The 14,833-nt window shown below is 43.1% G+C and overlaps 1 protein-coding gene across 1 annotated transcript in view; it reads right to left on the bottom strand.

Moving 5' to 3' along the window:
* Positions 1 to 14,833, bottom strand: part of asz1 (ankyrin repeat, SAM and basic leucine zipper domain containing 1) — a 57,752-nt gene that overhangs the window by 1,838 nt on the left and 41,081 nt on the right. The window contains exons 11-12 of the mRNA XM_037683230.1: positions 4,555 to 4,660; positions 791 to 904 (exon numbers count right to left, since the gene is read on the bottom strand). Coding sequence (XP_037539158.1) covers positions 791 to 904; positions 4,555 to 4,660 — 220 coding nt within the window. The remainder of the gene's footprint in view (positions 1 to 790; positions 905 to 4,554; positions 4,661 to 14,833) is intronic.

Below are 14,833 nucleotides of genomic sequence, written 5' to 3'. Positions count from 1 at the left end.
TGTTGTTATCATAAATAACAACAGTTATAATAAATAACAACAGTTATAATAAATAACGACAGTTATAATAAATAACGGTTATAATAAATAACATTTGTAATAAATGGCAGAGAGCAGAGTGTTTTTTTCAGTTTGTAGTAGGAATCGTTCTAGAGTCTGTAAGTGGGTCTGGTTGGTTCATATTGGAAACTTTTATCAGAACCGAAGACACACTCCACCACGACTGTGGTCAAACAGAATGAAAACCTTGATCCGACGGTACCAGCACCTCATCTCAACAGCCCCCATTCATTCTAATTCAGAAAATCAAACGGCCAGTGCTGACAGAGCATTTTGGTTGTGTTGCTTTATATCTCGCATGCAAGAAAAACACTGAAGTTACTGAAGCGAGTTAATTCATTAAAGTAAACGACACGAGGAAGACGTCCGACACACAGTGAATGCATCCCTCTGCTTCAGCAGCGGAGTCCTGCTCCGCCTCTTTGGTTCTGCTCAACTGCATTAATTTGTGAACGCTCGCCTCTGAGCGGGACGTGGACGCTTCGCCGACGGGACGATCTCTGCAGCCTTTTCACTGAACTCTGAGACAAATTTTTGCCATGTGGGACCATGTTGACGTGTCGATCATTCAGGGAACATCAAAATCAGTGCACCTTATATAATTTTGAAAAGCGTGCTCTAGTCCTGGACCGACCCCCCCCCCCCCCCCCCAGTGTATGTTTTGCACGCTTCTAAAAAAGGTGAGAACACCGACCTGCCCTTAATCTGTACGAGTGTGTAATGTGTTGACCTGGCACAGCAGACTGCGGAGGCAGATGACTTCCTTTTGCAGATCTTTAGTTACGACTACGAGCTGGTTACACACAGTCTGGGCTTCCTTCTTTGGGTCCAGCGAGAAGACCAACTGCATGGAAGACCAGAGACGCACAGAGGTTTAGCTTAGTGCACGAGGGACAAAGAGACATGCAGGGAACCAATATTTCCCAACCTTTATTTTGAATATTATAAGACTGACATGATTCTGGAATTTGAACGTCAAAACTTGATACCATTTTCAAAAACAAACAGGAGAACTAACTTTTCCACGTAGCAGCGCTGGTGTTCACAATAAAGAACAAATCAAAACCAACATTACAAGAAAGCTTTGTTTGTCATTTGATAAATTAACTGGCACTATAGGCACACTGCGGTCTCGGGTCAGCAGGGTGCGACAACTCGGGCATGGAGCCTTAAAAGTCTTTCAACCATATTTTCTTCTGCTGCTGTAACTGGTTCTGGATTGACACTGGGGTCAAGTTCATGTCTGTGTTGATCCCAGTCTTTAGAGAGAACATCAGAGTCCTGGTTGGCCACAGTAAGACCTCAGCTTGATGCAGGACCCACTATTTGAACAAAAATGAAATGGTTTACTCATTCAATCAACCTTTATTTATACAGGTTAGTCCCACTGAGCCTCGGAGACTCGTTTACAAGAGAGACCTGAATGGACTTGTGGCACACCGCTCCAGACAAATGTTGCTAATCGAGCGTCCTGACAAGGCAAGCAAACTAGGGCAAACACTGGAGTGTTATTTAGTAATGAATGAATATTTAAATTAATGGATGGATAGATGGTTTGATGGATTGATGGATGGTTTGATGGAAAGATGGATGGATGGATGGATGGATGGTTCTATGGACAGATGGATGGATGGCTCTATGGACAGATGGATGGTTGGATGGACAGATGGATGGATGGTTGATTGAGAGATGGTTGGATGGATTGATTGATGGTTGGATGGAAAGATGGATGGATGGATGGTTCTATGGACAGATGGATGGATGGCTCTATGGACAGATGGATGGTTGGATGGACAGATGGATGGATTGATTGATGGTTGGATGATGGATAAGATAAGCTAGAACTTTATTGATCCTACGGGAAATTATTGTTCCAGAGTTTCAGTACAAAGGAACAGACACAAGAATCACACAAGATCTACAAAATAACAGAATATAAAAATACCATCATTAAGATCTAAACAGGTCAGACAGAAACATTAAAGAGTTTATTTTGGTGCAGGATTAATTTTATTGTCCTCTGTGTAGAAAGGGGGAGGAGTTGAAAGTTTGAAGGACTTCCTGTGTTGTTCTGTGGAGCACCTCGTGCTCTCAGTCTATAACTGAAGGTGCTGCGGTGAGTCCAGAGTGTCATGCAGGGGGGGGGTGACGTGTTGTTCAGGATCTGGAGCAGGTTCCTCAGCATCCTGAGGAGCATCGAATGGATGGATGGTTGAATAATTTATGGATGGATGATGGATGGATGGATGGTTGGATGATGGATGGATGGATGGATGGATTCACAGATGGATGATTGGATAGATGGTTGGAGTTGTCAGTTATAATCATCAACATTAAAAGAAATAAAGATTTGAAATAAATCAGTCTGTGTGTAATGAATGAATATAATTTACGTTTCACTTTTTGAATGGAATTACTGAAATAAATCAACTTTTTCATGATGTTCTAATTTTATGACCAGCACCCACTGGTCTGGAAGCTCAGTCCTCACCTCCTTCTCCAGGTGTGCAGTGGAGAGCGTCCTGTGCTCCAGCATCAACGTGTGGCATGGAGGCTGCACAGCTGCAGAAAGAAAAGCTTTGCAGAGAGTGGTGAAGGCTGCACAGAAGATGTTGGAGTCAGTCTCCCCACCATCACAGACATCTACACCTCCAGATGCAGGAAGAGGGCCACCTGCATCATGAAGGACCACACTCACCCAGCACACACACTTTTTGCCCCACTCCCCTCAGGAAGGAGGTTGAGGAGCATTAAGTGTAGAACCACTAGACTGAGGAACAGCTTCTACCCTGAGGCTGTTAGACTCATGAATCTCTAACCAGAATAATCACTGTGAAAAATCACATCATGTTGCTGCTGATCTATTTCATGTTGCTGCTGATCAGTTTCATGTTGCTGCTGATCAGTTTCATGTTGCTGCTGATCAGTTTCATGTTGCTGCTGATCAGTTTCATGTTGCTGCTGATCTGTTTCATGTTGCTGCTGATCTGTTTCATGTTGATGTGTTCATGGTGCTCATCTGCTCACACAGACTCATGTTCGTGCTGCTGTTCGACGTAATGTTTTTTTGTTATTAGTGCTTAGTGTATATTTAGTTGATGTTGTTCTTAGTTCATATCTTTGATCTTATCACTGTTTTTATTTTACATTTTATTGTTGGGTGTAACTGGGACCCTGTGGACATAATTTCGTTCCACCGTGCGAATGACAAATCTCTGCCTGTGAATGTACAATATCTGTCAGAATGTAGGACAGAATATTCATCTCTGAACGTGATGCAGCAACTCTTCGGTCCATGCCTTGTTCTGGCACAACTCCATACACAGACATGGTGACTGGAATCTTCACAAGCAGCTGAGACAGGTAAATATAATCCTATTTGCAGTAGGAACGCGTGATATAAACGATACACGGTAGAAACAATAGAATGTAGCCTACGATAGAGATCTGTCTTCTACCGGCTAACCGCAGTAATGCTGTGCCTGATGTAAAATCAGAGCTGTCAGTTTAATCGTTACTTTTTTTAGTTGAAAACCGTGCGTAAGTGGCGTTAGTCTTTTCTTGGAGAGCTAAGTAGTGAAGCTACAAGCTAACTACAGCCGGCTTGCCGTAGTGTTGCCGTATTCAGACGCATGCACAAAACGCTGTGTTCCATCGAATGCTGTTTCTTTTTTCCGTCTAAAGTTAAAGTAAGCGTTGGTCAGCTGTAGAGAAACCTGCTCTCCGATCTGTAAAAGAACTCTGTGTTGTGTGATTTTACTGCCAGACCCTCTGGTCACAGACTCATTTTGTGTCGGCTCTCCTTAAAGTGGAAGGAGGCGCCCACTAGAGGTTGGAGGTGAAGTGTTTTCAGTTGCTGGTCTGTTGCTCTTCATTTCTTAAGACTGGAAACTGTTGAGGGTTAACAACATATTCTTTTGTTTAAAACATATGCCTAAAACTAAGTTTGATATCTTTTGCACTGTTTTGCACTACAAGAAAGAAGCCTAATACTTGATTTATCATTTAAAAACTCTCTGCACCTAGTAGTGGAATTTTCTTAATTCAAAATATATGATGGCAAAAGGACACCCTATGCTTTTTTATTCCTATTGCAAGTTTTATACCAAAAACATATCGTGATACATATCGTTATCGCCACCCTTCACAACACATATACATTATACATATACATATATTCTTATACATTTTATTGTTGGATGTAACTGGGACCCTGTGGACATAATTTCGCTCCACCACATGTACCACATGAGGTGCGAATGACAATAAAGAAACTCTGACTCTGACATATCGTGATGTGAATTTTATGCCGTATTGCACATTCCTACTGTGCAACTATTCCAACAGAACGATGTTAGCGTGTACTCATGTGAGTAGTATTTCAGTCCACTGTTGGTGACACTGCATGTGATGACAGAACTCGTCTTGCATTGCTGTGATAAATGAGACGGAGGTCACCTGTAGTGACCTGAGCAAGTGGTGAAGACACTGTACCTGAGAGGCGTGACGAGGAAAACGGCTCACAACATCCTGAACAGTTTCTGTCAGGTAGCAGCACTGTTGTCTCACACTGATGAGAAAGTTTTGTAGATCTTCACTCCTAAAGAAAAGAGCAGGATAGAAGCTTAGTTTTAAAGTAAAAAGTATCCTGATGCATGCTCAATAATCCAGGTAGAAAAATCTAAAAAACTTAAGTCTGGTCCTCTGGACATTCAAAAAAATATGTAGAAACGTTTCGTCTCTCATCCTGAGGACTTCCTCAGTCTGAGGTGCTGTATTCAGCTCAGTCTCTTAAATAGCACCTTCTCAGAGCGGATCAACCAGTTTGCTGCTGACAACCAGAACCGGCTGATCACATGCTCAAGAAGGACCATCAGCCTAACAATGGATCATTAGCACCTGATGGCTGTTTACTGTTCACAGAGGGCTGAGTGATACTAGCAATCACAGCATTGTAAGAGGGGGACAGTTGAACCTGGAGGCTCCACCCCTGTTTAATGATGGACGGTTTCTTTTCACAAAGATGGCCTCCTTTACTCCTCTCTCAAAAGTAAAAAGGTTTTTTATTGGACTACTCTTTCTCTTTAACCCTAAAGTGTTACATTTTATGGTGATTTTCTGTTCCACACATCTTTTACAAACATCAGCAGTCTTATCAGGTGTCAACAACGGTAAATAAAAGAAAAGACAATTTACAGCTTACACTGTTATTAAACATTATTTGGTTCCACCTTTTAAACACGTAGCTGCATATTTACATTTATTTTGCTGCAGATGGATTACAGTGCTGACAAATAGTTTAGCTATACAAAATTTAAGAAATCTAACTTGATGCTATGAAGTTGGGTCGATAACTGGTTTCACACCACAACATGTCACGTCATCCCCACGGTTCATACTAATTATTAAATACCTGAAATAAGAGGTTTTAGTTTGTCGGACGATTAGCCGGAAGGACGAAAAGACATCTGTCCATCCTTCCATCTGTCTGTCCATCCATCCTCTTCCATTTGTTCCACAGTCAGGTCTCAGGGGCAGCATCTTGAGCAGGGAGGTCCAGACATCTCTCTCCACAGCCTCTTCCAGCTCTTCTGGGAGGACTCCAAGGTGTCCCCAGACCAACAGAGAGACTAGTCTCTCCAGAGTGTCCTGGGTCTTCCCCGGGTCTCCTCCCAGTCAGACATGCCCGAAGCACCTCCCTAGGGAGGCACTCAGGGAGCATCCCTTACCAGATGAACCACCTCAACTGGCTCCTCTGGATGTGGAGGAGCAGTGGTTCTACTCCGAGTCTCTCCTGATAACTGAACTTCTCCCCCTGTCTCTGAGGGAGAGTCCAGCTCCTGCAGAGGAAACTCATTTCAACCTCCTGGATCCACGATCTCATTCTTTCAGTCTCTACCAGAGTTCATGACCAGAGGTGAGGGGAGGAACGTAGACCGACCAGTAAACAGAGAGCTTTGCCTCCCGACTCTTATCTCCCTTCACCACAATGGACCGGCACAGAGTCTGCAATACTGCAGACACTGCACCAATTCATCTGTCAATCTCACGCTCCATTCTTCCTTCACTCGGGAACAAAACTCAAGATACTTGAACTCCACTTGAGGCAGAACCTCACCCTCGACCTGAAGAGAACTTTTTTTATTCAACCTTTATTTATACAGATAAATTACATTGAGCCTCGAAGACTCATTTACAAGTGAGACCTTGTAGGATTTAGCAATCCACCCTTTTCCAGTTGAGAACCATGGCCTCAGATTTGGAGGTGCTGATTCTCATTCCAACCACTACACACGGCAGCAAATCGCTCCAGTGAGAGCTGAAGATCACGGCATGATGACGCCAACAGGACCACATCATCTGCAAAGAGCAGAAATGAATCTTGAGGCCACCAAACTGGAAACCCTCCGGTCCCTGGCTGCACCGAGAAATTCTGTCCATAAAACCCAACAATTTTCAGTCAGGTCATCTGGACAGTTTTTTTTTTTTTTTCTGAAACGTTTCACCTTCCATCCAGAAGGCTTCATCAGTCAAGGAAACACACTACACAAAACTGATTCTTCCCCCAAACAGCTTACTCCAAACTGTCCAGATGACCTGACTGAAAATTGTTGGATTGTATACCTGGATTATTGATCATGGACTTTGTTGGTCTGTCCATAAAAGTTATGAACAGAATCGGTGACAATGGGCAGCACTGGCAAAGTCCAACTCCCCCCTAAAGGCGTTCGACTTCCTACCGGCAATGCGAACTAAACTCCCACACCGCTTGTATAGGGAATGAACAGCCCGTAACAACGGGCCCCCAATCCTATACTCACGGAGCACCCCCACAGCGTACCCTGAGGAACACGGTCAAAAGCCTTCTCCAAGTCCACAAAACACATGTAGACTGGATGGACAAACTCCCATGACCCCTCAAGGACCCTAGTGAGGGTAAAGAGCTGGTCCAGTGTTCCACGGCCAGGAAGAAACCTGCATTGTTCCTCCTGGATCTGAGGTTCAAGCAACGATTAGACTCACTTCTCCAGTACCCCTGAATAGACCTTACCAGGGAGGCTAAGGAGAGTAATGCCCCTGTAATTTGAGCACTCTCCAGACCCCCTTTCTGAAGAGGGGAACCACCACCCCAGTCTGCCAATCCAGTGGCACTGCCCCCGATGTCCACACAATGTTGCAAAGGCGTATGAACAAAGACATCCCCACAACATTCAAAGCCTTGAAGGGCGTCCTGTGTAAAACAATTGCTAAACCTTCGTGCGAGTTCACTCACTGTGGTGAACCATGAAGAAAGGAGCAGTGAAAAACAAAATGAAACAACAGAAAAATTACTAATGAAACAAATTTAAATGATTTATTAACAGAGGGCATGATGTATTTGTGCATTAAAGTAAAACCACTAATAAATATTTTAATGGTTAGTACAAATTGTCTGATTATTTTGACTTAAGAGCAGAACTGCATTAATGCTACAGTATAAGTCCAGTAACGACAATGTGTCAACTTTGCTATAAACATCAAAAGTCTAATCCTAGAAGGTACAATACATGACTAAAGTTTTAACTACTTTCATAATAATCTAAATGGCCCATTGAAGCCGAGTCCAGCTCCTTTAAATCGAGCGCTTCAGAGATGAAGGAGGAAGGCAGGGTCTGCTGAAGATGCTCGGCGATGACAGTGCAGACAGACTGATAGCTTGAACCACACTTGGTGCTCACATCCTTCATGTTTTTTCCTTGGAGTCCACCTCAGCGAGCAGGTGGCCGAGCTTTCTCCCCACCTCCTCCTCCCCATACGAACCCATCCTGTCATGCCCTTCTGAAAACATCCACCCTAAATGATTTATTTATATTCATCAGCTTCTTCGTTCCATCTTACCATCGTCTGGAATTGTGGGATATTGATAGTTCTCACCTTAATGGTACATTTCCCTCGCTGAGGGTACTGAGCAGGCAGCCGCCCCAGCCCTCCTAACACTCTGTCAGACGGGCGAGTAAACACTGTCAGCCAGCCTCTGCTGCACCCACACCTCCCTTCTCCAGCTGTTAGTTTATCTAGGGGCACAGGGTGATGGTGGGCCCGGCTGAGAAGAAGGCACACTAGATGTCATGCTTGAATGCTGAAAGACGGTAAACCACTGAGCCTACTTTTGGCAGGAAAAGTTAATTTTTTATTAGCATCAGTCAGCAACTGACAAATGACAGCAGATGGAGCAGATCCAAGATCACTTCAAGCATGTCTCCTTATCAGATGAAGGAACCATTCTTTTAGCTCACCTGTCAAAGCAGTGAAAGTGTTGGTGCGTGTTTGTTCCTACCCAAGGTCTACAGAAACATATAAACTTGAAAACTGTGCTATTTAATGTTTATTCATCCAAGTTACACTTCCATCTCCCTGCTCCACTGACAATACATCGGCACGTTTCCTCCCTTACAGTACATAAAAAAACAAAAACTTAGGTTTCAGGAGTAATGTTTATCGTTTGACCAGAAATCCTTCAATAGATTTCAAGAATCAAACGAACTTTACACTGAAGGATTTGATGGTACATTTCTATTTTTGGAGTGTTTTTCTAGACTGAAATTGAAAGGGAATGAAAGTAAATCTTAATGTTTTTTCTGCAAGATATTCAAGTGAGTGGGAGTTGCACTGTGGAGAGGAACAGAGGAAGGTGTTAAAAATATACATATTGTCCGAGGCAGTGCAGAGTGACAAATCCTGGCGAGTGGAGAAGCAATTTTATCCACCACCAGGTGCAATGATTGTATTAGTCACCACAGATTAATCTTTGGCCACCCCAATCATTTGAGACAATTATACTTTAAACTGTTTTACCATGGGGTGGTCCTGAAGGAGGAGTTGGTAAAGAATGTAGTAGAGGTGAGTGTCAGATAGGGTGATGTGTCTGAAGGTGGAAGTAGAAGGTCTGATGCTAAATGCTGTCAGTGGTTATGCTCCACAGGGTGGATGTGATGAGGAGGAGAAAGATCTGGATGAAGTGATAGAGAGTATTCCCAGGGAGGAGAGAGTGGTGATGGAGCAGACCTGAATGGACATGTTGGTGAAGGAAACAGAGGATGAGGAAGTGATGGGTAGGTTTGGTGTCAAGGAAAGAAACCAGGAAGGACAGATGGTGGTGGATTTCACCAAGAGAATGGAAATGGCTGTAGTCAACACCTGTTTCCAAAAGAGGGAGGAGCATAGAGTGACCTATAAGAGTGGAGGAAGGAGTACGCAGGTCGACTACATTCTGTGTAGAAGAGGAAACCTGGGGGAGATTGGAGACTGTAAGGTTGTGGCAGGGGAGAGCGTGGCCAGACAGCATCGGATGGTTGTGTGTAGAATGACTGTTGTTGTGAAGAAGAGAAGAAGAGTCAAATCAGAGAAGAAGACCAAACGGTGGAAGATGAAGAAGGAAGAATGTTGTGATAAATTCAGAGAGGAGCTGTTAAAGGCTCTGGGTGGTAAGAAAGAGCTTCCAGATGACTGGACTACTACAGCAACAGTAATTAGAGAGACAGGTAGGAAGGTACTTGGTGTGTCATCTGGACAGAGAATGGATTATCAGAAAACCTGGTGGTGGAATAGTGAAGTGCAGGAAGCTGTTCAAAGAAAGAGGTTAGACAAGAAGAAATATGACAGAGAGAGGAGTGAAGAGAGGAGACAGGAATATAAGGAGATGGGACATAGAGCAAAGAGGGAGGTGGCCAAGACATTTTTTTTTACCTAATCATTTGAAAAAACTATTTTTAAGCAATATAAAACTAGAACGCATAGTGTCGTCAATGATCAGGGTGGCCTGTTTACATACGTCTACTGCTTTCTCTATAAGTGGTGGGCAACTATTTTGCCACCTTATCAAGTGCCCCATGCAACCTACATTGACTGAAGGAAAACAAGAAGGATGAGATGATGGGAGAAGGTCATGTGGTCAGATGAGACCAAATCAGAGCTTTTTGGTATCAACTCCACTCGCTGTGTTTGAAGGAAGAAGGATGAACCCCCAGAACACCGACACAACCATGAAGCATGGGGGTGGAAACATCAAAATTTGGGGGTGCTTTTCTGCAAAGGAAGAGGACCACCTGCATCATGAAGGACCCAACTCACCCAGCACACACACTTTATGCCCCACTCCCCTCAGGAAGGAGGTTGAGGAGCATTAAGTGTAGAACCACTAGACTGAGGACCAGCTTCTACCCTGAGGCTGTTAGACTCATGACCAGAATAATCACTGTGAAAAAAAATCACTGTAATGCCACTTTGATTGGTGATATGTGCTGCTGATTATCCATGCTGCTGATCTCATGCGTTCATTCGTACTCATCTGCTCACACAGACTCATGTTCAAAAACAATCAGCCTAGCCAGTACTCAACCAATCAGGAAGATAAAGAAGCAGTACTAGAACTTGCTATCTGCAACTCTGAGGGCTGGTACAGTGAAGCCAACAAGTCCAGTTGAGCTGAGGATTCATGCTTATTGCAAGCACCCGCTCCCTCTCACCTTACAAATCATTAGAGCTCCATTAAACCATTACAGCCGGGCTCGAGGCTCAGCTGTGGGGACGGGAGGAAGGGCGGTGCAGAACCTGGACAGTGAGATAGTCATCAACTTGATGGATGACTTCCAGTGGAGGAGGACAGATGGAGCCTTTTAGGGAGAAGAAGGCGGGGGGAGGGTTCACTGACAAGTGTTCAACGTTTTACCACTTCCATCACGGCTGTTTAGGGTTCTATATGACAACTTAATTATTTATTTTTTATTTACCAGACAATTTTAGGAGTGTGAACATTTTAAAATACTGTGATGTTAAAAAAGTTCGACACCTTGTTTGCTCTGTACTCTGAATATGAAGTTACGTACAGAATAGTTAGTGTCAATGTTTATACAGAATTCTCACTATCGAGATTTGTTTTTCAGCGTGCAACTCAGTTCATGTATCAAAACGTTCGGCTCGTTTAGGACATTCATGTTGCGACTTTTGGAAAAGCAGTTTTTACTTTTGGAACTATTCAGCGTTTCCAGGCTTCTTGCTGAAAATGAATGCAGCTCTTCACGTCCTTCAAACTCTGAGCCGTCACCACTGACCGCTCATTTCAGCTTTGGTTCTAGTTCAGCTGTTTCAGCTCCTTTCAGATTCGTTCTGCTAAGTTCAGTTTTTCAGCTATTTTTTCATCTCATCATCTTGGCCATGATCTGTTGAAAGTTCCAGGCAAAAACCAATGCACACATGTTCCTGTTTTTAGTTTTCTACATCACTTTACAATCTAGATGTTTTTGTTTCGTCTTTCTTTTAAATACCATTTTCTTTTATTTGCTCTTCTCAATTTGTACGCTTTGTTTTATGATGATTATTGTCATCGTTTGTCCACCGTTGTCATCACTCTTTGTTTAAATCAGGTCTCTCTTGTAAATGAGTCCCTGAGGCTCAGTGGGACTAACCTGTAGAAATAAAGGTTGAATGAATCTGAGACTGTATTACATGCGTTCATAACATCCAGGCTCGATTACTGCAGTGCACTTCTGTTTGGAATCACTCACTCCTCCATTGCACAATTACAACTGGTCCAAAATGCTGCGGCCCAAAATTTAACTGGTCCAGGCAAAAGAGAGCACATTACTCCGGTTCTGGCCTCCCTGCACTGGTTCCCAGTTCACTTCCAAATTCATTTAAAATACTTCTGTATGTTTTTAAATCTCTGAACAGTTCTGCCCCCTCCTAACTCACTGATCTGCTGCAGCCATATGTCCCCCAGCGATGTTTTATTGGTTCCAGTCACTCGTCTTGAGCTCAGAGGTGACAGAACCTTCTCTGCTGCAGGTCCAAACTGTGGACTGAGTTACCACTGCAGGTCAGGCAGGCTCCCTCTCGCTGGTTTTAGGTCTCGTTTAAAAACTCACTTTAATTCCCTGGATTTTGTCACTGCGTGAGCTGATTTTAACTTCTCTGTACCGTCTGTCATTAGTTATTATCTTGACCTCTGTGGATCTATACAACTTATTTATTTATTCATCCATGTATGTTCTGACGTGTGCTTTGCTTGTTTTGCTGTTCAGCACTTCAGTCGGCCTTCTTGCTGTTTTTCAGTTCTTTATAAAGTGGTATGGTATCTCTGCTCGGCTTCTTTCTGCTAATTTCACCTTTTCACACTGTTTCAACTACATTTTAGGTATTCTTCAGGAAATTTTAGACGTTTTTCTGCTTTTTAAAATTCTTTGTAATATTTTACACTTCTGCTTCATTCTGCTTCTTTCTATTAATTTCAGTTTTGTCGCCAGCTGTTTCAGCTATTTTTAGCTTTTTCTGTTCTCATCAGCTTCTATTTAGCTAATTTCAGATTTAATTATTTCATCTATTCAGCCTTTCTCTACACATTTCTGCTGCTGTCAACAAATGTCAACTGTTCAGATTCAACTCCCATAAACCGTTTGGTGATGAAACCTTTTCCCCTGGTCCATACTGTGTACACGACTATTGAAAGTACACAGTATACAGTGTACTTTAACTTGGGTCAAATACACAGCATACTGTGTACAGGTTTAGCTCATCCATACAAACACCTTGTTGTTGTTAAATCACGTGTAGAACTGAACCTTTTACATATTTATGATAAATGCAAACACCTGAAACTCTCAGAGAGAAATGGAGAAACATGTCTGGTATAATGTGGGACATTTGAATATTTCTCTTTTAGAGTTAATTTTGTTAATTATAAGAACTGAAGCAGCCTCCTGTCTCACTGAGAGAGACTGGCTGAGCGAACTGCGCTGCATCATTTGAAGGCCACAAGTTTGGCCACGCAGGCAGGCTGCACGTCTGATGATGATGCTCCTCACACAGTAACGTTTTATAAATTGTTAGATTTTATTTACCAAAGTGCTTGGGACGTCAGGGGCGTGGAGCAGGAACAGGGGATGGGGTGATGAATTGGTCACGTTCCAACATGCGATTAATAATCAGTTTGGGTGTCCTCCTTGGAAAATAGTCCAGGAAACTCTGGTGCTCTCACCTGCCGTTACAGCAGGCCCCGCCCCGCCCTGCTCTGATTGGCTCAAACTATGACTCTGGTTCTCTTTGTTGGTTGAAAGTGGCGTCAGTTTAACCCCTGGATCATTGGAAGGCTTTAAAAAGACCAAAACTAAACACTCGTTTTTCCCCCTTTCATTTTTACAGATGACATGTCAGAAATCTGTCGCGGCGACGGAGAACTTCACTCTGTGCCTGTTTCATTTGGTTGAACAACCGGACAACCCCGAGGTGAGATCTGGTTGTCCCAGACGAAAGAAGACCGTCTTGGACAAACAAACTCCTCATGTCGACCCCTGCCATGCCAAAGAGAGGCAGCTTGAGGTGTGTGTGCCGACACACAAAGATTTCCACACTGAGACAGGTGCCTCCACTTAAACGTGTAACTGAAAAGTTAAAAACTTGTAAATGTAATAGTAAAATAGGCTCCCTGGGTTTGAGTACATGATGCTCTTAAAGCCGACCATACCTTTATGTACCTTTCCAGATGTGCAAGTAGACTGGTTCCACAGCCACTGAAGAACTCTTACACAATCTGAGCTGCAAACTTTTAGAGTAGGGCTCGACAAGCCGGTTGGTTCATGATTCATTCATCCAACCTTTTCTTCTACAGGTTAGTGTCACTGAGTCTCGGGGACTCATTTACAAGAGGCCTGCTTTAAACGAGGAACACAGATGACGTACAAACAACAATACACAATCACATAAAATGAAAAATGAATGGAAGAAAATTATATTAAACAAATGAAACAAAAACAGCAACATTATTTAGCGATTCTACAAACAGGAACATTTCTGTGTTGGTTGTTGCCATGAACTTGGCAGCTGCCATTCCCCAACAGCAGCAGCAGCTTCCCAACATTTTGATGGAAACAAATTCCCCTGATTTTTCCAAAAGTAAATCCTGGAGTTCCAGGAGATACTTCCATCACATGAAACCCTCAGAACTTAATGTCTTAGGTGGCAGAGACACACGGAGACGATAGAAACTGTAGACTACTGTACGTACAGCAATCATCATGAGACACTAACGCAACACCACAGTCAGTCAGTAAGGATACACGTACAGTCAGTCAGTAAGGATACATGTACAGTCAGTCAGTAAGGATGCATGTACAGTCAGTCAGTAAGGATACACGTACAGTCAGTAAGGTTACATGTACAGTCAGTCAGTAAGGTTACATGTACAGTCAGTAAGGTTACATGTACAGTCAGTCAGTAAGGATACAAGTACAGTCAGTCAGTAAGGATACATGTACAGTCAGTAAGGTTACATGTACAGTCAGTCAGTAAGGTTACATGTACAGTCAGTAAGGTTACATGTACAGTCAGTAAGGATACATGTACAGTCAGTAAGGTTACATGTACAGTCAGTCTGTAAGGATACATGTACAGTCAGTCAGTAAGGATACATGTACAGTCAGTCAGAAAGGATACATGTACATTCAGTCAGTAAGGTTACATGTACAGTCAGTCAGTAAGGTTACATGTACAGTCAGTCAGTAAGGTTACATGTACAGGCAGTCAGTAAGGTTACATGTACAGTCAGTAAGGTTACATGTACAGTCAGTAAGGTTGCATGTACAGTCAGTAAGGCTACATGTACAGTCAGTCAGTAGGGATGCATGTACAGTCAGTCAGTCAGTAAGGATACATGTACAGTCACTACAGTCAGACAGTAAGGATACATGTACAGTCAGTCAGTAAGGTTACATGTACAGTCAGTAAGGTTACATGTACAGTC

The sequence above is a fragment of the Nematolebias whitei genome, chromosome 10 (genome assembly GCF_014905685.2).
Source record: "Nematolebias whitei isolate Nwh7 chromosome 10, NemWhi1, whole genome shotgun sequence".
Taxonomy (NCBI): domain Eukaryota; kingdom Metazoa; phylum Chordata; class Actinopteri; order Cyprinodontiformes; family Rivulidae; genus Nematolebias; species Nematolebias whitei.
This window is presented reverse-complemented; position numbering and strand designations above follow the sequence as displayed.